Here is a 23313-nt window from a genome sequence, read left to right on the forward strand (position 1 = left end):
CAGCCCCTTACACTCGTGTACAGCCAGGAAATGTCAAAGCGAGACTCGTGAAACTTGTATCATAGTCGATAAGCCACCCATGTAAAATTATTTTTTTTCAGTGAATCTATTAATTACACTAATATTGTTCATGTGAAGCAGCCATTTCGAGTTGGTCTTGTTGATATAGGGCTACAGCTAGTGTTGCACGATAAATCTAATCGCATTTGCGATGTCAGTCTGTGCATTATATAAGCGCAAAAGGCTGAGATTTAATTAAATAATGAAATGTGCGTATGTGAATGTATGTTTGTGTCCAGTCCGCATATTTAACTATGCCCATAATTAAGAGATGACTAATCAGTCTCTGTTTAGGCAGTGAAGTGTATGCAATCTATGGTCACGTGACTATGGTGAGCTGTATGCAGACCAGAAAATAGAAAAAAATGGATACCGATGACAGTGAGCAGGTTAAAGCTGATGAACTGATGGCAAAAAAAAGAAAAAAGCGACCTGTTATATGGCGATATTTTAGATTCAAGCTCAGCAATATTGAGCAGAAAGAGGCACTGTGTAAAACATGCAAAATGAAAGTCGCTCGTGTCGAGGCAACGCGACAATTTTTTTATTATTTGTATATGTATAAATTTGTTTATTACATCGCAATTGCAAATCGCAATACTGTCCACAATAATTGCAATATGACTTTTTCACCAAGTAGTCCAGCACTAATTACAACCACAAGCGAACGGCGGGGCAGGACGGATGCAAATTGATCACGTACACATGTATCTGCCTTTGTAGAACAGCCAATAGCAGCGCCCTCTCTCTGAACTGACCCATGATTGGCTAAAAGGTTCTGTCCCGGGCTAGATTTTTTAAATCCGGGATACAGAGCCAAGAGGAGGTGTAGAGGTCTAGTTTTCTCTCAGACCAATTGAATTACAACATGCTGAGAGGTTATTATGGAATTTTTGCCCAATGACATCATAAAAAAACTTTCTACTCCAGCTTTAAGGAAATAAATACCATATTTGTTATCTTTGTATCTCATATTGATGCAACCAAGAGTAAACCACCAAGACACTCAATTCAAACACTGGTATGCACATATTGGATTCAGATCCCCTTTTATTGGCAGCATTATGTACTACCAATCTCATATATACGTATATATATATATAACCTGACATCAATTGCTGTGAAAGAGCGTAGGTATAATATTCACTAGGGAATGGGCACAAGCAATATGGGAAACCAATTGCAAATATACAATGCTGCCTATCCCCTTATAGTTTATAATCTAATCTATGTTAATGTAATATTAAAAATTCATTATGAAGGAGGATATAATTGTGATTTATAGGCAGTATGTTGTTAGCTCACTCCTGTCGCCTAAAAACTAAATCCCGTCTGAGCTTTTTCATTATACATCCAAACAAAAGCTGAATCTGAACATGCACGATGATATATGAGTTTTATTAAGAGATGAAGAATGCATACATGCAACTACCCAGGGAGATCTGAGATGAGAAATGAATTTGTGTGATTGCTACTGGCTTTGCGAGAGCCATCCGTCTTGGTGTGAAATATTTGCATTTCTTCAGGTCTTAGTCTGGATGTGAGCCAAGCAGCTTCATGTACAGCTGAGTGATTGGCGTTTAAATAGTCTAGTAAATGGCTGGAGTCTGCCTCATGATACCAGTTAACCCTAGCGCAGTCTGCTAATGAAAGATCTGCATGTAGCCGTGGAATATATTCTGTCTTGCAGACCAAGAGAGGCCTACTCGCTGATTAGGCTGTATGTATTAAAGTGAGAAAATGAACACAGGTTTTGGTAATTACATGTAGAGTTAAAGCAGACTAGGTTTTTTTCACGCTCCTAAATCAAAGAATCATTCCTCCTCGGTGCGCTGCAGCACATGCATTATTGCAGATAATTGCGGTCTGGTGACATTTTAAAACCTTTCCTATCACGTTGTTGGCCACTGTAGCAGAAAGCGGTGGAACACAAGGGCGCTGTGGCGTCTTGTAATTATCTCTTTGGAGTTGAAAGGAATAAATTAGCCAAACAGATTAAACTCTTAATCAGTCCGTGTACTTTGCCGCAACATGTGCAGTTCTTTTTCTCTAGATAAATGCTCCTAATCACAGATGACTTGTGTACCTGTATGCGTGTGGAGGCCTTGTGTGAGCCTGTAGGATCTCAGGGGATTTGCCCACAGAGGCTCTCATTTAAGGCAGAAAGCTAATTAAAGGAGGTGAGCAGATGGTGCGGGCTTGGTCCGGACATAATGAGCTGGCAAGGTGGCGAGACGAACTGGACATGGCAGGACAGCTGTGGGCGGAGGTGTGTGAGGTGACCGATTTTGCAGCCGTCTGCCTGAAGCGAAGCTTTTTTACACTAAACTGTGTCAAATTATGATTATATGTAAACTCTTAACCAGCTTTCAAAGCTGGAGTTGGATCAGGTATTTTTCTGTAATTTCCTCCAAACTGTGTTGGAAAAAGTGCAATGACTGTATGTGAGTGCTTTTACCCCCCCCCCCCCCCCAGTCATTTGAGTTTGGCAGTTGATCTGGTTGGTAAACACCAAATCGTGAACACCTGTTGCCAGAGGCTTTTCCTGTCTGCCAACCCGCACCGACTATATTCCAACTGCCATATTGTTTTGGTGGAAGGGAATGGAAAAAAAAAAAGAAACCAAAAACTGTGACGTCACCAAGAGATGCACACAAATATCATCATTAGAAAAGCAGAAACTCTCTGAGATGTAGCAACATTTTGGATACTTCATTTTGGAGAAATGCTCAACACTCCAGTGCTTGTACCCCCTTTGAGGAAGCGTCTGAAGCCTGTGGGAGATGATGTTCAGGGACATGGAGAGGTCAAGTTTCAGGACATCAGACTCTACCTGGTGGAGAGGAAAATGGGCCGCAGCAGGAGGACCTTCTTGACCCAGCTGGCCAGGTCAAAGGGCTTTGCTGTGGAAGACAATCTCAGGTTGGAAAATCATTCCCGCTCATTATTCACGACTCACCAGGCAGGGGGCTGGTGCCTGAAAAGTATTTGCGACATATTGTCAATTTAATGAATATGCAATGTTGAAGGCTAGGCAAGGCAAGTTAATGCATTTCATACACAAAGTGCTTTTTATGAAGGCATACTAAAAAAGATACAGAACAAGATAAAAAGATTAATAATGAGAAGAATGTTAAAAAAATAAGAATTAAAAATGAAAATAAAGGATAATAAAAATATAATAATCAAGAAGCGTTCAAGTGATTATTTAGTGAAATGCAGTGGTTAACATGCATGTTTTTAACCTCGATTTGGATGAGCTCACACTTGGGGCAAATCTAGTCTCTTCAGGTAGTTTGTTTCATTTGTGAGCTGCATAATGACTGAATGCTGCCTCACCACATTTTGTTTTTACCCTGGAAATTACCAGCAGAACAGCCTTAGATGACCCAAGAGGTCTGGAGGGTTCATATTCTAAAAGCAGGTGGGTGATGTATAACAGTCCTGAACCATTAAGAGATTTATAAACAAGGAACAATATTTTAAAATTGGTTCTGTGATGGAGGCCAGTGAAGAGATATCAGAGCTGGAGTTACATGTTCATTCTTCTCGGTCCTTTTCAGAACTCTAGCAGCAGTGTTCTCTTATGAGTTTTAGCTGTTTAAAAGATGTCTTGGGGAGACCAGATAAAAGATCATTACAATAGTCTACTCTACTGGAAAGAAAGGCATGGATGGATAAGTTTTTCCAAGTTCTTTAGACATGAATCCTCTTATTCTTGCTGTTTTTAAGATGGTGATAAGATGATTTTGTTACTGTCTTTATATGGTTATCAAAATTTAGTTCCGAGGCTATAATTACATCCAGATTTCTGCCTTGGCTTGTAGTCTTGATTGACAGGGATTCAAGGTGAGCTATAACTTTCAACCTCTTTCCTCACACCAAAGACAATAGTTTCAGCTTTATTTTTGTTTAAATGGAGAAATTTTTGGACATCTAATCATTTATATGTTCCAAGTAGGACCATTATCACTTGGTGAGAGAGCTATAGTATATATATATATATGAGTATTGTCTGCATAAGAGGGTAAGAGAGTTTGTTGTGCCACAGAATTTGATCTAATGGGAGCACACAAAGGTTAAACAGTACTGGCCCGAGGATTGAACCTTGGGGGACCCCGCAAGTCATTTTCTTGCGATCAGATACATAGCACTCTATTGAAACAAAGTAGTCCCTATCTTGTAAATAAGATCTGAACCAATCTAGGATGGTTCCAGAAAGCCCAACCCATTTCACCAGTCTGTCTAGAAGTAATGCATGGTCAACAGTGTCAAAAACAGCACTAAGATTAAGTAGCATTAAGGCAGATGTTTTGCCAGAGTTGGTGTTTAGATGGACGTCATTTAAAACCTTAATAAGTGCAGTTTCAGTGCTGTGGGTGGGCTGGAAATCTTGATTGAAAATTTCCAGCAATACAATTGATGTTAAAAATTACTGACTTGCTAAAGAACAACCTTTCAGTGATTTTTCTTATGAAAGACAAATTTGAAATTGGTCTGTAGTTGCTAATTAGTGGTATCAATGTTACTCTTTTTTTTTTAAAAGAGAGACTAGATCTGTTACCAGGCAGTAAAAAAAAAACATTTTATAAAGGCTTGATGGAATAGGATCAAGACAGCATGGCTGGATTGAGAAAAAGCACAAGTTCCACAAGTGATTTGTAGCTGATGGCATCAAATTGTGACATGGATACTGAGCCATTGTTGTACAAATGTAAAGGTGGCCTAATGGTTTTTCCTGCCATAGCAGTACTCAATTTTATCACTATAAAAGATGGCAAATTCATTACGTTCAAGTAAAATACACATTGTCATCAACCACCACTGTGAGTGGTTATCCTGAAGTAACTCAGTTATAATTACACTGGTAATTCAAACACTGGGCAGTCTTAAATTGCCTAACAATTGTGAATTGGTTATTAGTTGGAAATTATTGGATCATTATGTCAACCTTACAGCTACATCTTGGATTTTTTTTTCTCTGAAAATCTCTTTAATGATATTTTGTTTTTTGGTAATTGTACTTGCAAGTGTGAAAAGGCAAGTTATAATAATAATAGTGGGGCAGCTTAGCATAAAAATTGCGTCTAACTTAGTACATATGTAGCTTAATATATTTAGAAGAAATCTGGATATGGAGCCACTGAAAATTAACCCCGTAGTGGCCATGGCAAGCATGGATGTTATTAGATCGCTTTTAGTGGGGCTGTGGCTTCCCTAAATTTCATATCCGTTATGTAAAATGGCATACTTCTGTTTCTATTTGGACTAGAACAATAATATTGGTATCTCTGGAAAGGTAAAATTCTCCTCTGTTTTGTCATAATGGCTGATATGAAATTTAGGGAGGCCACAGCCCTGCTAAAAGCGATCTAATAACGTCCATGCCTTCCATGGCCACTACAGGGTTAATTTTCAGTGGCTCCGTGTCCAAATTTCTTCTAAATATATTAAGCTACATATGCACCAAGTTTGGTGCTTTTATCACAAAATGCACAATCCTTATGAATATTGGAGCTAAGCTGCCCCACTATAAGCGAGTAAGTGGTTGCAGATGTTAGTCAACCATAGAGTAACAAGAGGAATTGAAATGAAAGATGGTTTAGTTTATCTTTTACACAGAATAATACTTGTAAAATGCAGCAAGATGCTGTTTTTATGGAAAAGCTGAGTACCAGACGATGAATACATGGTAAAAGCTTACAAAATTACATATAGCTACCATATACCCACTGGTTTCTATGCACACGTGTCCCTTTCCAAAGACTGAAAAGAAATACTCAAACAGCAGTTAAAGAACAACGGTGGCGTCTCATCTGACAGTTTCCGCCATACAGACGACACACATTTTAGGGAGGACACCCACAAGAAAATATAATCAGATCACACGAATATCCATTTAGCGTGTGTTAAACATTCGCTTTGGATGAATGGAGGGTGACATTTTAGAATAAGCTGTCATGACATTGGTGAAACCTACCAAACTTGTCCGGCTGAGCACACATATGCTGCTTGAATATAAAACATGAAATCATGCATGAAACCAAGAGCCTGGCTCTTTTCAGGAAAACACCATCGCTGGGTTTATTTATGCTGGCATAGCAAATTTAAAGGAACTCTTTCGAGGTTTAAGTTTGGGTAACACCTGTATTCAGAATTAACCACTCTTTGATAAGGCAGGACCTTAAACATTTTAGATAAAACTACAGTGGCTGTTTGCCCCTAGCAAGGTTGCAGATTAATCCAACCAACATTGAAATGGAAAACAGTAGATGTTCCTTTGTCAACATGAAATTTTCAACATTCCTTTTGTAATGACGGACATCAGGGGGAACATCGCTGTCAATGCACACATGCATGCCCGTATTGCATAATACTTATCACCACTATAATAAGAAAAATATTGCTTACCAAAGACAGTTTTCTGCAAACTTTTTTATCTGTAGAGAAGGCTTTCTGTAAGACAAATAAAAGCTTTCGGGAAAAAAAAAACCCAACGCATAATTTTGTTTGACTAAGTAACAGGAAACATAAAAAAAAATGAGTGCTCAAAAAAAAAAAGTACTGAAACACACTGTTTTCAACCTGTCACCACCTACTGCACATTTAGAAAAAATTAGATTAAGCAGAGTAGAGAGCAGGAGAGAAATGTAGGGTGGTGGGCAGGCAGGGGGGTTGTCACAGAAGGACTAACCTCACATACCCAGTTGTTCAGCCTACGCTATGGAGAGAAATACACAAAGTCTCACCTCACTTTCATCCCCGATAAGTTTTGGAGCCTCATAATAGTGAACCGCTAACCACGGTGGCGCAGTGGTTAGCACTACCTGGATGCCCCCCCTCCCCAGCTTTACACATATGCCTGAGTTTGGCTGTTGTGACTGACAAAACTCATATTGTCATTGAATCTATGGGTATACAATTTTTTTTCTTCTGCAGATCTCTTAGTTACTCTAACGTCGATGTTGTGAAGCACTTTTGTACTTAAAGGTGGGGCATTTATTAAGATGAAAGTTATTTAGTCACTCCACCTGGACAAACTCCGTAGTGATGACAAGAAAACTGACAGAAAGGCTGTGCACAGGAATGATTGACAGGCAGTAGGACCGGCCTGTCACAGCGAGCGCCCCTAATCAGTTGAAAGCTACCAATATTGGGCGGCACGGTGGACCAGTGGTTAGTGCTGTCACCTCATAGCAAGAAGGTGCTGGTTTCGAACCCCAGGGTTGTCCGACCTTGGGGGGGTCATCCCAGGTCATCCTCTGTGTGGGGTTTGCATGTTCTCCCCGTGTCTGCGGTGGGTTTTCTCCAGGTGCTCTGGTTTTCCCCACCATCAAAAAGACATGCATGTTCAGGTTAATACTCCTGTCTGTGCCCCTGACCGAGGCATGGCAAGTCGAACTGGAGTTGGTCCCTGGGTGCTTCACGGCGGCTGCCCACTGCTCCTAGCTACACAGCTAGGATGGGTTAAATGCAGAGCATAATTTCCCTATGGGGATCAATAGAGTATATCAAAATAAAAAAAATAAATAAAAAAATCTTCCTTCGTGCACAACTTTCCGACAGAATGTCAACAAAGCGTTGGTCTCTTCCACAGACCACTGCTTTCGCTCACGTTTTATCAAAATGCCGTCGAATTTCTTGCAGTAACCCCCCCCAGGAGTCCCTGGACAGTAATAGAGGATCAAATCACCAGGTGCGTTGGGGTTTAGGGCAGTCTATGAAGCCTATATCTAGATGTACAGGACTATGATCCGAAATAACAATACTATTATATTGGCTCCCCCTAACCATAGGAAGGACCCTACTATCCAGGAAAAAAAAATCAGTCCTTGAGTAAGAATGGTGCACTGGGGAAAAAAAGGAGTATTGTTTAGTAGTTGGGTTGTTTCTTCTCCAGGGATCAAAAAGAGAGTAGGATTCCATAAATGAATGGATAACAGCACCTGCCTTCGAAACTTTACTATTAGGTCTTCGGTTTGATCTGTCCAAATGTGGATGTAATACACAATTAAAATCTCCCCCCAATATTAATCGGTAATTATTTAAGTCTGTGAGGGCTGCTTTGAAACTAGAGAAAAAAAGTGGGTCATCCCAGTTTGGTCCATATACATTTGCTAGTGCCACTTGTGTACCATACAGGTTACCCGTCACTATCACATACCTTCCCCTGGGGTCAGAAATAGTCAGTAGTGGAACGAATGGGATACCCTTCCTGATCAAGATGGCCGTGCCCCACGTTCTAGTCTCATTCCTGGAACAGAAAATGTGTCCTGTCCAAGCTTTCTTGAGTTTTGTGTGTTCACTTGACCGAAGGTGAGTTTCCTGTAAGAACATGACATCAGCTCTCAAAGATTTTAAATGTACAAAAACCCTGCTACTGGATTGTGAATTCCCTTTATATTCCAACTCAAAAAACGAAGATTGGGTCCAACTTTTGACCAGCAGTTTTAGGGAGTTGTGCCGACTGGCACCTGTCTTTTTTCGGTGGAAATGTGTGGAACTGGTTCTAGATCAGGCACCAGCATCAGCACCGGCACCGCGTCGGTGGAAAACGGCCGGATGACAACAAAAATGGTTGATGTCACAGCTTGACAAAATGTAATTAAAGGTTGTTTGTAGTTTGGTGTTGTTATGTGAAGGAAAATTGTTCGATGTCTAATCTATAGTAAAGTAATCATGGAGACGTTCTGTTGTCATATCTCTTGTGTGCTGTTGGCTGTGTAGCTGAAAATATATTTGGGCCTTTCATAGTGAACAAATGGGAGTTCCTTAACTTGTCAGCCTTCACAAAGCTGGTGACAGGTGCGGTTCAGGCTAATGATGGGGCTGTTTCTTACATGTACCCGTGTTAAACAGAATCCCGTCGTTTGAAGGCTGGGCAGTACTTGAGCTGATTCTGAGCCCAGCTGCAGCAGTCCTCTCACCAGAGTACCTGAACGTGTGTGTGTGTGTGTGTGTGTGTGTGTGTGTGTGTGTGTGTGTGTGTGTGTGTGTGTGTGTGTGTGTGTGTTTGTGTGAGTGAGAGAGAGAGAGAGAGAGGGAGAGGGAAGTGAGGGAGAGAAGTAAGGGAGGGAGGGGGAGAGGGAAGTGAGGGAGAGAAGTAAGGGAGGGAGGGGGAGAGGGAAGTGAGGGAGCGAGAAGGAGAGGGACGTGAGGGAGAGAGAAGTAAGGGAGGGAGGGAGAGAGAAGGAGAGGGAAGTGAGGGAGAGAGAAGTAAGGGAGGGGGAGAGAGAGAGGGAAGTGAGAGAGCGAGAAGGAGAGGGACGTGAGGGAGAGAGAAGTAAGGGAGGGAGGGAGAGAGAAGGAGAGGGGAGTGAGGGGGAGAGAAGTAAGGGAGGGAGGGAGAGAGAAGGAGAGGGAAGTGAGGTAGAGAGAGAAGGAGAGGGAAGTGAGGGAGAGAGAAGTAAGGGAGGGAGGGAGAGAAGGAGAGGGAAGTGAGGGGGAGAGTAGTAAGGGAGGGAGGGAGAGAAGGAGAGGGAAGTGAGGGAAAGAGAAGTAAGGGAGGGAGAGAGAGAGAGAGAGAGAGAGAGGGAAGTGAGGGGGAGAGAGACAGAGAGAGAGAGAAAAAGAGAGAGAGGGACATGAGGGAGAGAGAGAGAGAGAGAGAGATAAAGATGACAAGTCAGTAAGAAGGTGTAAGAATTTAAAGTGTGTGAATGTGTAAAACAGATGAAGAAATGTCAGTATGTGTGAACAAGAAAGTGAGGAGTGTGTGTGTGTGTGTGTGTGTGTGTGTGTGTGTGTGTGTGTGTGTGTGTGTGTGTGTGTGTGTGTGTGCCTGTCAGCGGTGCGCCAGCTAGGGCATGGCAGCATTCCCAGAAACACAGCTTGAGCGCTTCTACGGTTACACTTGGCTTGATACAATTGTTTGAAACCAACAACAGGAAGTAGACCGTGCCTGCATCAAACTGACATGAATTCTGCAAGCCGACAAATCCGATATCAGCTGCAGTTTGATAACACACCCCTGTTCTAGTCACACACAAATAACGGGCACATTGCCTTGGGAATACGTTCAGTTATATGCATACTGGCAAACGTAAGCATGCTCATGTACAAGCACAAACACACACATAAATATACACTCTTGAGTAAACCGCACAAACAGTTTTGGCCGTTGGACTACATACAAGCACTTGTCCCAGTCTCCCAGCGATCACTTCCTTCTGTTTACCTTTGATGTAACATCTCGGCTGGTGAGGCGTGAAATGTGCTCGTTTTGGAAATAATTACCAATAATCTGAGGTAATCTAATTAACCCGCTGTTTACTTATCTAATTACGGTAGTTAGTCATAAATACCTCCTCAATTTGTCCAATATACACCCCCCTCCCCCTCCAAAAAAAAAAAGGCAAAGCCTGCGTCCCGTGGTGTAGAATCGTCAGTAAGAGAAAGTGTCAGTACTGCGCTTTAGCCCGCCTTAGTGCGGATCATATCGGATATATAGATGTCTGCTCTGTTTATTGCTGCAGACGTACCCTCACTTTGATCTGCCTCTTCTGCCTTCACTGTGGGAAGCACTGGGAGGAGGGCGCAGGAAGAGACTGGGTGAAGAAAGACGTCTCACTTCTCCATATCAAAGTCCACTGACTTTAGCCTGTCCTTGATAGCTGTTTCTGGGCTCAGTCCCACTGATTCTGAGACGCCAGTCTGGAGCCGAGCAGCGTGGCAGCACATTTGCATGCCAATGTGACGTTTTGCATTCCCCGTGGCAGCGCATTGGATAAGAATCCAAGGTTGAAGCTAGATTATACCTAGGTAAATATGGCGAGAGGAGAGAAAAACCTATTTGAACTGACGAACAAAGTGTTCATCCTGTTATCTATCTCTTTGCAAATGTTAGCAATTGCAGCCATTCTGAAATTAGAGTGGGGAGAAAAATCTTTATGGTCAGTAGTATCTGCAGTTAAGACTTCTTTGTTCTGTGAAACCGAAGCCTTTGGACTGCGACATGATCCACATACCATCTCAAATGAGGCATTGTGAGGGTCTCTTGGTCCATGTGTTTGTGTTTTTGTTATGGCTTTTTGTACACACGGCTCTTCAGAGGCCGGGCCAGTGTGAGGAGCGGATAGAAGATTAGTCTCGCCAGTGATTTGGCCAATTAGGCCCCAGCCTGTGCTCTGCTGGAATGTCCCTTAAGGAGCTGTTCCACTGATTTAGCCATGCCAGGAGAGAGGAGGAGGAGCATGCTGAGGATAATTATGCACGGCTGGGGGCCCTGATTGGGTATGGTAGTTAGGCGCTAAGGCAGGAAGCAAAAGGGATGAGGCTGCGATAAAAGTCTGTCAAGAAAGTCTCAGCGGAGCTGCAGGAGACACCAGTTGGATGAATAGTTCCACAGTCAAGAGGCTTTTTCAGCTCACAAATATCTGAGGGAGGCCCTGAGAGTCTGTGGTGAATATTGCTCAGCCAGTGCTGATCCCTGAGCAGCATGCATGAAGGGGATCTTTGCATGCATAAAACTAAGGAGAGATTTGTGCTGCGTTTGAAAAGCCAAACATCTCCACTTCTTCTGACATTGCCGGCATACCGATAAGAAAAGCTGTCTTTGGAGAATTGAACAATGATGAAAATCCGTGAGCCAAATCAAAGAAATCAAAGCTAGAGATTCAAGGCCAGAAAGAACCATGTGATTGTTGGTTCTCTATAATACTGTATGAAGCAGTATTTATATTTGAGTAGAGAAATGTCTTGTGCTCGCAGTCATCATTATCATTAACAAAACTGACATTTGGTTGGCGTCCGGGTAGCATAGCAGTCTATTCCATTGCCTACCAACATGGGGATCGCTGGTTCAAATCCCCCTGTTACCTCTGGCTTGGCCGGGCGTCCCTACAGACACAATTGGCCATGTCTGCAGGCGGGAATCCGGATGTGGGTATGTGTCGTGGTCATTGCACTAGCGCCTCCTCTGGTCAGTTAGGGCACCTGCTTGTGGGGGGGGGACTGGGGGGAATGGCATGATCCTCCACGTGCTACGTCTCCCTGGCAAAACTCTTCACTGTCAGGTGAAAAGAAGCGGCTGGCGACTCCACATGTATCGGAGGAGACGTGGTCGTCTGCAGCCCTCCCCGGCTCAGCAGAGGGGTTGGAGCAGCGACCATGATGGCTTGGAAGAGTGGGGTAATTGGCAAGGAAAATTGAAGAGAAATCCAAAAAACAAAAAACTGACGTTTAATTCAGGTGACAGTTCTCCTCTTGTTCCTGCACAGTGATGGGGTCACTCATGTGGTCTCAGAGGAAAACCAGGCTACATGGCTGTGGACATGGCTGAAGGAGTCTGGTCTGAGGGACTTACCCAGGATGCAGGTGTTGGACATCAGCTGGTTCACTGAGAGCATGAGAGAGGGGAGACCTGTTGCTTTGGAGACCAGACACTACATTCAGGTGCGTTACGTTGTGTGTGTGTGTGTGAGAGAGAGTATGTGATTTAGAGACAGAATATAAAAGCAAGACAGCGAGAGAGAGAGAATGCCAGAATCAGACTATCAAACTTTAAAAATGATTTGATGGCTACTGGTAAGGCACTAGATGGCACTGCAAACCAGACAGGAAGCGTTCCGTCGAGGGGGTGGCAACAACAGAAATCAATTGGTCAGGCTGTTTTTGACTAGGCAGAAGAACAAAACTGCTCATTTATGTGGTGACCGAATGCATGATGTCAATAGGCTTATGATCCAAATGAGAAAACAAGGGGACAGCGCTACAGGCGTGGCTACGGGCAGGGACAATAACAGGGGGGTGGAATAAGGCCAGGTCACTGGAAAAATGCTTTGACTAAGGTTTCTGTTGGTTTGAGGAGTGTGCAAACATGCTCTGTTGTGTGTGTGTTATAGGATGAGGTGCACCTGGGTATGCTGTGTGCGTTAAGCTTATGTGTGAGAGGTCAAGAGAGAGTGTGTGTGTGTGTGGAAGTGAGTGCCTGCATGTCACCATTTCTCTTCCTCTTCCTACGCGTATGCATATGTACCCACTGGCAGGGACGTCTGTAGAAAAGAACAAGTTTCTCTGCTCTGTGCTCGCAGTGCCAGGTGTTAACCGCCCTGCAGCAGTGGAAGTAGAGCCTGCATTTAGCCGGGGTGCCAAATAAACCTATCAGCTCGACGTCAGAGCTCAGAGTATCTCGCTAACCACAACACACACACACACACACACACACACACACACACACACAACCACACACGTCCCCCTGTGGAAAGCTCTACTGGGGCTCCACAACATATGGGTCCAAAATAAAGAAATATGTTTGCTGCTTTTAATGGACAGTCTATTTTTCCCCCTCCTCCACGCAGAAGGGAGGAACGCACAACGGTAGTCCCTTGTGCGCATTCTGTTCATCCAAAGTCCCGTTTCCCGGCCCACCTCCACCTGTTCACTTTCTGTCTCTGGCAGCATCAGCCGTCACCGCGATGATTGCCGTATTTGTTACTCTGCTATGTGAAATATGACAAACGCCTCTCGGTGCCCCCATATGTCTATGTGACACACAGGCACGTCGCGGTATTCTTCTTCTCGCTGACTGCATCATTAAGCGGCGGGGCTAATGATGCCACGCTGACATTTATTGACCCATCTCCTCAGGTAACCGGGAACCCGCTTCTCCACTTACCTTGTGATGTATGGTAGATCCTTTCTGAAATTAGCAAGGCAACACATGGCGACGTTCATGTGCACAGCACTTGCGATAGATTGGCTTTTATGAGTCATAAATCCATTTAAAGGGACTTGGGTGTAGAGATATAATACTCCCAAAGCAGGCTACTTCTTTTGCATGTTTGCTCATGGCTCTCCTTAACAGTTGAGAAACACAATGTGTTTTACAATCATGAATAAACTTAACACAACCGAGGGAGGATCCTCACGTATGGAACCCATATGCGACCCGATATTTCCATTAGATTCTGGTCTGATGAGAACTTGTTTGTCTTAAATGTGCAAGGGGGGTGGGGTGGGGTGGGGTGGGTGATAAGCAGTTGTAAAGGAAATGATTGCTGAGGAATGGTTTTAGAGTTTGGCAAGGAACATTTTGCCAGCTAATACATGTCGTGCTTGAGATGTCTGTCATCAATCTACGTACCATTAAGAAGCAGGACTGAGGCTGGGGGGAGGTTTGGTCGAGGGGAGGGTGGTGATGATAATGGGGTCTTGGTGGCCATTCTCCCTGCTAAGTGTCTCACAAGGGTTTCATTAACCCGCCGGAGCACACCTCCCTGTCTGCGTGACAAGCATAGGCGTGAAGGCAGGGAAAAGACACGCTCCGTCTGTCCGGATACAGATGGGCAGAGGAGTGGATGCGGGGCACCAGCAGAGTCCAGCATCACTTAGCGTTTCATCACGGCAGACGGTGGGAGTCCTTGTTGAAGAGAGGCAATATGTACAGTGTTAGGTCATACCAAAAAGCCATTTGGATTTGGGTCGTGGGTGCTATGTTAAACTGCAACCGTTGGGTCATCGGCAACTAAACCGGCACCCCCACTTCAACCCTTGGGTTGTTGTGAGGGGGGTGTGCGGACACCCAGCAGGACTAAAAACAGAACCTGTCAAAGGGCGGATGAATTCCTCTGAATCAACGGCCATCGATACCTGGAGAGGAGATGGGGACCACCAGGTACTCCCCCTACTGAAACACCATGATGACTCAACCTGTTGAGGCATCAGCTGTGCTCCTACGACCTCCATAAGTTACAGAACTGATGATGATGATGATGATGATGGTTGCGGGAGGGGTGTACATGTGTGGGTCTTAGAGAAGTTGAGCGGGGTGTCCGGGTAGCATAACAGTCTATGCCGTTGCCTACCAACATAGGGATCGCCGGTTCGAATCCCCGTGTTACCTCTGGCTTGGTCGGGCGCCCCTACAGACAAGATTGGCCGTGTCTGCGGGTGGGAAGCCGGATGTGGGCACGTGTCCTAGTCACTGCACTAGCGCCTCCTCTGGTCGGTGGCCTGCGTGGGGGGGTGGACTGGGGGAATAGCGTGATCCTCCCGTGCGCTACATCCCCCTGGTGAAACTCCTCCCCGTCAGGTGAAAAGAAGCGGCTAGCGACTCCACATGTATCGGAGGAAGCATGTGGTAGTCTGCAGCCCTTCCTGGATTGGCAGAGGGGGTGGAGCAGTGAGCGTGACGGCTCAGAGAGTGGGGTAATTGGCTGGATACAATTGGGGAGAAAAAGGGGGAACCCCCCTCCCCCCAAAAAGAGAAGCTACTGCAGTAAAAATACACGCAGATACATTAGATGCACCCAAAAACTGAAGGTTGGAGCTGGAGAAGAGACCAGGGAGTGAGCCGGAGGGGGGGGGGCCTGATATGCCTCTGAGGTGAGTCTGTGAGCTTTACCTCCAAAGAGCTGCAGCACTGTAGGATGAGGAGGCCCGGATGGGCCACGCACACCTCTGCATGCTGATGCCCAGTTCTCCAAAGGCCCACAGCCCCATACTGGATTAAACAAATGGTAGCCAAAGTGGAAAAGTGATGAAACCCCTCCACCCACCCATCCACCCCACTACCACCACCTCTTTTTTGGTATTTAGATAAACGCAGGTAAGGCGTTCCTAAAGCACGTTTGACTGAAGAAAAAAAAAGTTATAAAATATATTCAAGTAATTCAGCAGGGGTTTTTTTTTTTTAGAACAGAAAAGGCTCCTGGCAGGAAATAAATAATTATCATTTCTAATCCCCGAGTGACTGATTCTACCCAGCAGTGTAAGAGGCAGGCTAGCTGTTTTCATCATCTTTTTATAACACTCCTGTTCCTTCTTCAAAAACAGTCTTGGTCAACTCTGTATGGTGACGGTATCTCTCCATCTTCCTCCTACTGTTCCTTCCCCTTCTCCGTATAATAGCCTGCATAGGTAATTTCATGGATACCATGTTCCTGTGTGACACCGGATTGTCTGCAGGGACATTAATATTACATCGCTAATTCCTTTAGCGCATATACAGCAAACGCAGAGCCGAATTTTTCAAAGAATGAAAAAGCAATTTACAGGGAGAAAATTGGATGACAGCAAGCAGATTTGTAATGACACAGGTTAGGTTGTGTAATGGATTTTGATGCCACCAAAGATGGGTGTCATTAGCCTGTTGCTCCAGATACACACGTCCATGAAAATAACTTATTGTGTAGGCAGTGGTTCCATTTTTATGTAAATCAATTTGAACCGTTGTTTCTGTGCAGGTCTGTCACCCACTTCTAAATGTTTACACACTTTGCACTTTAGTTCTCGCAACAGCTTTTTTTTAACCCCCCCCCCTTTTTTTTCTCTCCAATTACCCCGCCCCGGTTGCTGCTCCACCCCCCGCCGATCTGGGGGAGGGCTGCAGACTACCGCATGCCTCCTCCAATACATCTTGAGTCATCGGCCGCTTCTTTTCACCCTACAATGAGGAGTTTCGCCAGGGGGATGTAGCGCGTGGGAGCATCACGCCGTTCACCCCAGTTCCCCCTCCCCTCTGAACAGACGCCCTGACCGACCAGAGGAGGTGCTAGTGCAGCGACGAGGACACATACGCACATCTGGCCTCCCACCCACAGACACGGCCAATCGCGTCTGTAGGGACGCCCAACCAAGCCAGAGGCAACACGGGGATTCGAACTGGCGATCCCCGTGTTGGCAGGCAATGGAATAGACCGCCACGCCACCCGGATGCTCCCCAGTTCTTGCAACAGTTTGGCAAGGTTCAGCCCTTGAAACAATATATGAGCTGTTTTGTGTGCATATGTGAATGTGTGTGCATGTGTATCCTTGTGTGTATGTGTGTGTGTGTGTGTGTGCGTGTGTGTGTGTTAACAAGTTTCTGGTGTATTTCCTTTATACAGGATGTCTCACTGATTTTGCCAGAAGCTTCTCCAACCCCTCCTGTGGCAGCGGTTTCTCAGTATGCTTGCCAGAGACAGACGACGACCGAAAACCACAACAAGAAGTTCACAGTAAGAACACAGTAATGTAAATACCGTCGTACCAGCGCGGTCACCCCCTCTGCCTGTTTTCCTGCAATAAGCTCTACCTCCGACTTGGTAGAAAGTCCTCCTGGTCTGTTCTGCTCTAGTTGGGAGGTCGCCTACCTCGCTTCACTGGGCAGCACTTTGACACAGCTCCCCCCACAGTGCATGAAACCGGGAGTCGGTAGCATCTGCAGGTAGGACGTGATGAAGGAGCCACAGCTGAGACGTCCACGAGCCTTGGCACGGGGCTGGGACGGACACACCCTGAAGCACCGCGCGACACGCTGCAGTGAACAGCGGATGTGACGCTGGTCACAAGTAATGATGGATGTGTCGCCCAGCCATCTGGCCGCGAGGCTGTGGGTGTTTGCTGGTGAGGGAAAGGGGAAGGATTTACAGAGTTCTCTCACAGACAGGTTTAGATGTGAGAACAAAAAAAAAAACCAAAATATGTTATTGCCCTCAAATTGCCAAAATGTATCGGCTGTAATGTTGAGTCACTTTGTTGAAACAGGGTTTTTGTAGTAGCAAAGCCTTGTCTGCACTCTGTCTGCTAATCAATTGCTTAGTCGGTCGATTTATCACTGAATCATTGGATGAATTTTTTAGCATTTAACCAACCAACCAGCCAACCAACTAACCAACCGACCGACCAACCCACCAGCCATTATTCCCTTTACTTTACCTGCCTGATTCACGTCAGGGTCACAGGTGCTGGAGTCCATCCTAACAAGCATTGGGCAGAGGACTGGGAGAAAGTCTGGATAGGCTGCCAGTCCTTCACACCAACCAACCAATACACTCATTAAATGCATCTTGCAGGAAAGAAAAGGCACATAAATAACATGTCTTGATGCATGCTCAATAATCCAGGTAAGAAAATCATGGAGGGTTGGATCAGTCTATCTGGCTATATCTGGATCCAGATGAACTAATTCAACCTTCTTTGAGCACATAAGTAACAACACTTAGCTTTCTGGTTGCATCGAGCATTTTTTTCCTTTTTGTGATTAGACTGTGAAAAGAGAAAGTGCGCCTGGTTACCAAAGCACCTGTTATTATGCAGCAAGGGATGGGGATAAAATGTTGTTGGTCTGAAGGCAGAGCGAGCCAAGAGTAATAAAAAAATCCTATTTGTTATTTGGAAAAGAAATATAGGTGAGTTTGGATTTATATTCAAATTTGCATGGCAAAAATGTCTCAAATTTCAAGGCTAAAAATAGACTTATCCAGGGGCCAGCATTGAGTTGTCTAACATGTTTTTCTCTATGTAAAAGTAGATGCTGTGTCATAACGGGTACGATAATCTTTCAGAAGAATTTATTACCAGAAGGTGCAAGATGTCAACACAAACATTGTATTATATTTTTAAAAACACTTAGCAGAGACATTGCTACTAAAAAATATTGTTTTCAATAATGTCGTTGTCCTCCAATTCACAAAACCCTACTATTACAATTTTAACTTTTATTTCTGCTTCCTGACTAAATTGGGGGGGTTTGTGTTTTTGTTAGTCTTGCCGCACTTGTTAGCGTTATTTATTGAAAATATTGAATTCCTCTGATAATTTTCAAAACACATGGGGATCGCCGGTTCGAATCCCTGCGTTACCTCCGGCTTGGTCGGGCGTCCCTACAGACACAATTGGCCGTGTCTGCGGGTGGGAAGCCGGATGTGGGCATGTGTCCTGCTCGCTGCACTAGTGCCTCCTCTGAGTGGCCGGGGCGCCTGTTCAGGGGGGAGAGGGAACTGGGAAACAATACCGTGATCCTCCCCCGTGTTACATTCCACTGGCAAAACTCCTCACTGTCAGGTGAAAAGAAGCAGTTGGCGACTCCGCATGTATGGGAGGAGGCATGTGGTAGTCTGCAGCCCTCCCCAGATTGGCAGAGGGGGTGGAGCAGCGACCGGGATGCTCCGAACAGTGGGGTAATTGGTCTGATACAATTGGGGAGAAAAAAATAATTCAAAACACATGTCAGTCTACATATTGGAATTTAGTTTCAATATTCAAACTTAAGGTGACAGCCCTGGTATGTTTTGGGAGAGGAGCCTTGTTACCGGGGGTAAACACGCGGTGACAGGTGAGACCAATTGAAGGAGAGCTGTCAAGTTATGGACTTTTTATTTCTAATTTGGAAAGGGTAACTGTCTGTCAGATGAATTTGGGATGGTAGGACAAAAGGCAGAGACATTGGAGACTTCACTGGAGTAAGTTTTATATGTTTTATATCACCTTGTCAGCCGTTAGGAGATCCAGTTCACCATGCAGCAACAACACCTCATGCGAAACTGTGCACACCAGGCTTTCCTAAAGAGGCTGCTGAGGTGCCTACTGCCACCACCTAGTGTTAGCAGCTTAGCCAATCTCACCCTGCCAGCCCTCTATCTTCCTTTTGGGTCTACAAAACAGAATGGTCGGAAATGACCCTGAAGCCTCCCTTGACGTCTTTAAGGAGAGTAGTGGCGTGGCATCAGTGGCCAGGGGCCAAATGGGTTTGCCAGCATTCTCTCAGAATAAAGGAACTGGAAGGACATCGTAGTGGGTAAAGGCAGTGGATGAAAGCAGGGGCTAAACACAAAAAGAGTATTGTGTTGAACCGGTGGTACAGGAACAGTTCAGCATTGGTCTTCGTAAACAATGGCCAACTGAATCCAATGCACCGACCCAACATGCTAATCCTTTTTTTGTGGTTTTACATTTTTTTGAGCTGAAAGCATGCTGATGTGGGCCTGTCTGGTTGAACAGATTGCACTCATGATAAATTAAAAAAAAAAAAAAAAAAAAAAAATGAGATGCATCACACAGACGTTTTGAGGGAGAAAAAATATGATTTTTCTTACATCCGGAGGAAAATACACATCACAATTAACCCTGCCTGGGCATCAAGGATGCTGAGACCAATGTGAGTCACACATGGAGTCCAGTGCGTCAGACCAATCAGATATGAGGGAGTAGAAAGTAACGTTTTTTTTTAAATTTCCGGTCCTGTTTCGACACTGGCCCGTGAAGTAGGGCATTGTAGCAGAATCCTCAGCCTGCACACATGGCTCATCTCCACCTGCGGAGCTCACAGTCTAGGTTTTATTGACAATTTTAATCTTTTTTGGGATCATTTCTCCCTCTTCAGAACTGACGGAGTCCACCCGAACAGGCTGGGTAGCCGAATGCTAGCGTTCAACTTGCAAGCACGCCGGAAAGTCTTCTCCACGTGACTGACTGTTTACATTCCACACTTCCCTCCTGGAACCTCCGTTTCCACCTACAATGGCACCCCACAGTACTGTTTTGCCCGTTAGCTCCCCCCACTGACCTCATCTCACATTAACCTACTCACTGGGAGTTTTCCCCATACAGACTATTATTAGGCACCAGGCGTCTCATCCGCACGACATATTACTACATGATCGGCATGTAGGCCACAGTGTACTAACTTCACTAGTTAAATCAGCTGTTTATATGCACATGACCTGTCATAAGTTTGCCATCTACAATATCCAATCTATCACCAACAAAACCCCTGACTGTTTTAACCATCCTTAGCGCAATGTCTTCGATTATAATCCTAATAGGGGATTTAAATGTTTATTTTGATAACACTGACAATATGTTCACTAAAGATTTTAAAGCAATGTTAGATTGCTTTTATCTAACACAATATGTCAACTTTACAACTTTATTCCTCATGGAGTCCCACAGGGTTCAGTGTTGGAGCCACTCCTGTTTATTATTTACAGCCTCCATCTTTGCAACATCTTACGGCACTATGGTATCCATTTCCACTGCTGTGCTGATGATACATAGCTTTATGTGTCCTCTAAGCCCACTTCCACTCTCCCCTCCAGTACCCTCACTGCTTGTCTCCATGGTATACAGATATGGATGACTAACAATTATCTGAAATTCAACAGTAGTAAAATTGAGCTACTCCTCATTGGTACTAAATCTACACTCTCAACAACTAATATTTGCTCACTCCCCATTGCTGGAGCCACCATGCCTGTCTCCGCTCAGGCTAAGAGCCATGGCGTTATCCTAGATCAGTGTTTCTCAACCCAGTCCTCAAGGAACCCCTATCCTGCATATTTTCTTTGCAGCCCTGAATAGGTACCTGTTTGTAGTTATTCAACCAATCAGCAGTGAATTTTGTCAGATGTTGCACACCTTGCATAATTAAGTGCTGCGAGATGATTGGTCGAGTAAGTACAAGCAGGGCTACCTATGCAGGGTTACAATGAAAATCTGCAGGATAGGGGTTCCTTGAGGACTGGGTTGAGAAACACTGTCCTAGATAGTACCTTTTCCTTTTCCAGACCTATAAACAATGTCTTCCGGATTGCCTTTTACCATCTGCGAAACATCTCCAGACTATGCCCTGCTTTAACACAATGCTCCACTGAAGTCTTAGTTAATGCTTTGGTCACATCACACACTGACTGCTGCAGTATGATCCTGGCATGCATCCCCAACAAACTTACACACCGACTTCAACTCATCCAGAATTCTGCAGCACAGATTATTACACGTTCAAAGTCCACTCACCACGTCTCTCTCCCCTGCTGATTCAATTACACTGGCTTCCTGTATCACAGCGGAGTAATTTCAAAATTGTATTATTAACATTCAAAGCTCTTCATAATCTAGCCGCCGCTTATCTCACAAACCTCCTTCAGAATTACACTCCATCTCGCTCCCTGCAGTCTTCACCAGCAGGTTTATTGGCACTACCAGCCATCAACCTCAGCACAATGGGTGCCAGGTTTTTTTTTTCTATGCTGCACCCACACTCTGGAACGCCATTCCCCGTCACATCCACTTACTGGACTCCGTTACAGAATTCAAAACTGCTCTTAAAAGCCACCTTTTTAAACTAGCATACTCACTTTAACAGCATAAACAGCATCAAATTCCTCTTTTTTTTAACTCCTGCTGATGTATTCTCTACTGCTTATTGTGTGTTTTACTGTTGATTGCACTAATGCTTTTTACTGCTTTGTTTTATTGTATTTGACATAAGGTGACCTTGAATGTCATGAAAGGCACTTTTAAATAAAATGTTTATATTATCATTATTATTATTATTGTCTATTAAAGACAGAAATCACCAAATAATTCTGGGTAGATGGTTCAAACACCAGCATGAATGAAATTCACAATGGAGTTTTAATCTCAAGCTTGGACCTTTTAAAATGGGCCAAGTTCATATATTCCTTTGAGTTCTTTTGTTGGGTGACAGTCCTCTGGTCTCAGTTAGGCGGTGTGGTAAGTGTCAAGTTAAGAGATGGAGGCACAGCTGTACCCGGTTAACCTTATCAAGAATCAATAAGAACTTTCTTGTCATTGGGCCAAGCATAACGAAATTGTCAGTGTGTCAACCTCAAAATGGTGCACACATAAAAGAGATAAGAAATATAAAATATCAGCAATAAAAAGTAGAGTCTAAACAATATAAATGCAAAATGTAAGCAGTATAAGGTATAAAATACAATACAGTCAATGATAAAATACAACTTACAAGGTGCAAATACATTATCGGCAAAATGCAGTAAAGGTATGGTGGACAGATATGAAGTGGCTTAAAGTGACATGTGAGTAAATGTATGCAAATGTTGCACATGCCCAAGGGTGGCAGCACATCAGTCGGACTGAGGAGATGTCTTGAGTTCATTCGTGCCACAGCTTTTGGAAAGAAGCTGTTTTTCAGTCTCTTTGTGTGTGTGCGGATTGATCCGAAGCACCTTACCTGGTGGGAGGGGCTGAAACAGATGGTGTCCAGGGTGTGCAATATCTTCTATGATGTTCTTAGCCTTCCTCACACAGCGAGTGTTGTGAAGATGTTCTGGTGACGGCAGCGCAACGCTAACAATGTCCTGTGCTGTTTCTACAGCACACTGGAGGGCTTTTTTGTTAGCTTTGGTGCAGCTACTGCACCAGGCTGTCATGCAGTTTGTTAGGATGCTCTTGATGGAGCGTCTATAAAAGTTGGAAAACAGTTTTTGGGGGAGGCTGGCTCTCCTTAGCCTCCTCGGAAAATAACGGCATTGTTGTGCCTTACTCACCACTGCTGAGGTGTTGCCCAGGAGAGGTCCTCTGTGATGGTGACTCCCAGGAACCTGGAGCTGGGGACTCTCTCCACAGCCTCTGTGTTGATGTGGACAGGACTGTGTGTGATCTTCTTGGAGATCCTAAAGTCCACGATAATCTTCTTGGGTCTTTTTGGTGTTTAAGACCAGGTTGTTGTTAGCACACCATGTTATCATGTTCTGAACCTCCTCCCTGTATGCCACTTCGTCGTTGTCT

The 23313-nt window shown here is 44.4% G+C and overlaps 1 protein-coding gene across 1 annotated transcript in view; it reads left to right on the forward strand.

The window, feature by feature from the left end:
* The window catches only part of dntt (deoxynucleotidyltransferase, terminal), a gene marked incomplete at its 5' end in the record, with an annotated part of 120934 nt that overhangs the window by 828 nt on the left and 96793 nt on the right, over positions 1-23313 (forward strand). The window contains 3 exons of the mRNA XM_056292175.1: positions 2821-2982; positions 12279-12453; positions 16887-16997. Of these exons, the coding sequence (XP_056148150.1) occupies positions 2821-2982; positions 12279-12453; positions 16887-16997 (448 nt within the window). The remainder of the gene's footprint in view (positions 1-2820; positions 2983-12278; positions 12454-16886; positions 16998-23313) is intronic.

The sequence above is a fragment of the Lampris incognitus genome, chromosome 13 (genome assembly GCF_029633865.1).
Source record: "Lampris incognitus isolate fLamInc1 chromosome 13, fLamInc1.hap2, whole genome shotgun sequence".
Classification (NCBI taxonomy): Eukaryota; Metazoa; Chordata; class Actinopteri; order Lampriformes; family Lampridae; genus Lampris; species Lampris incognitus.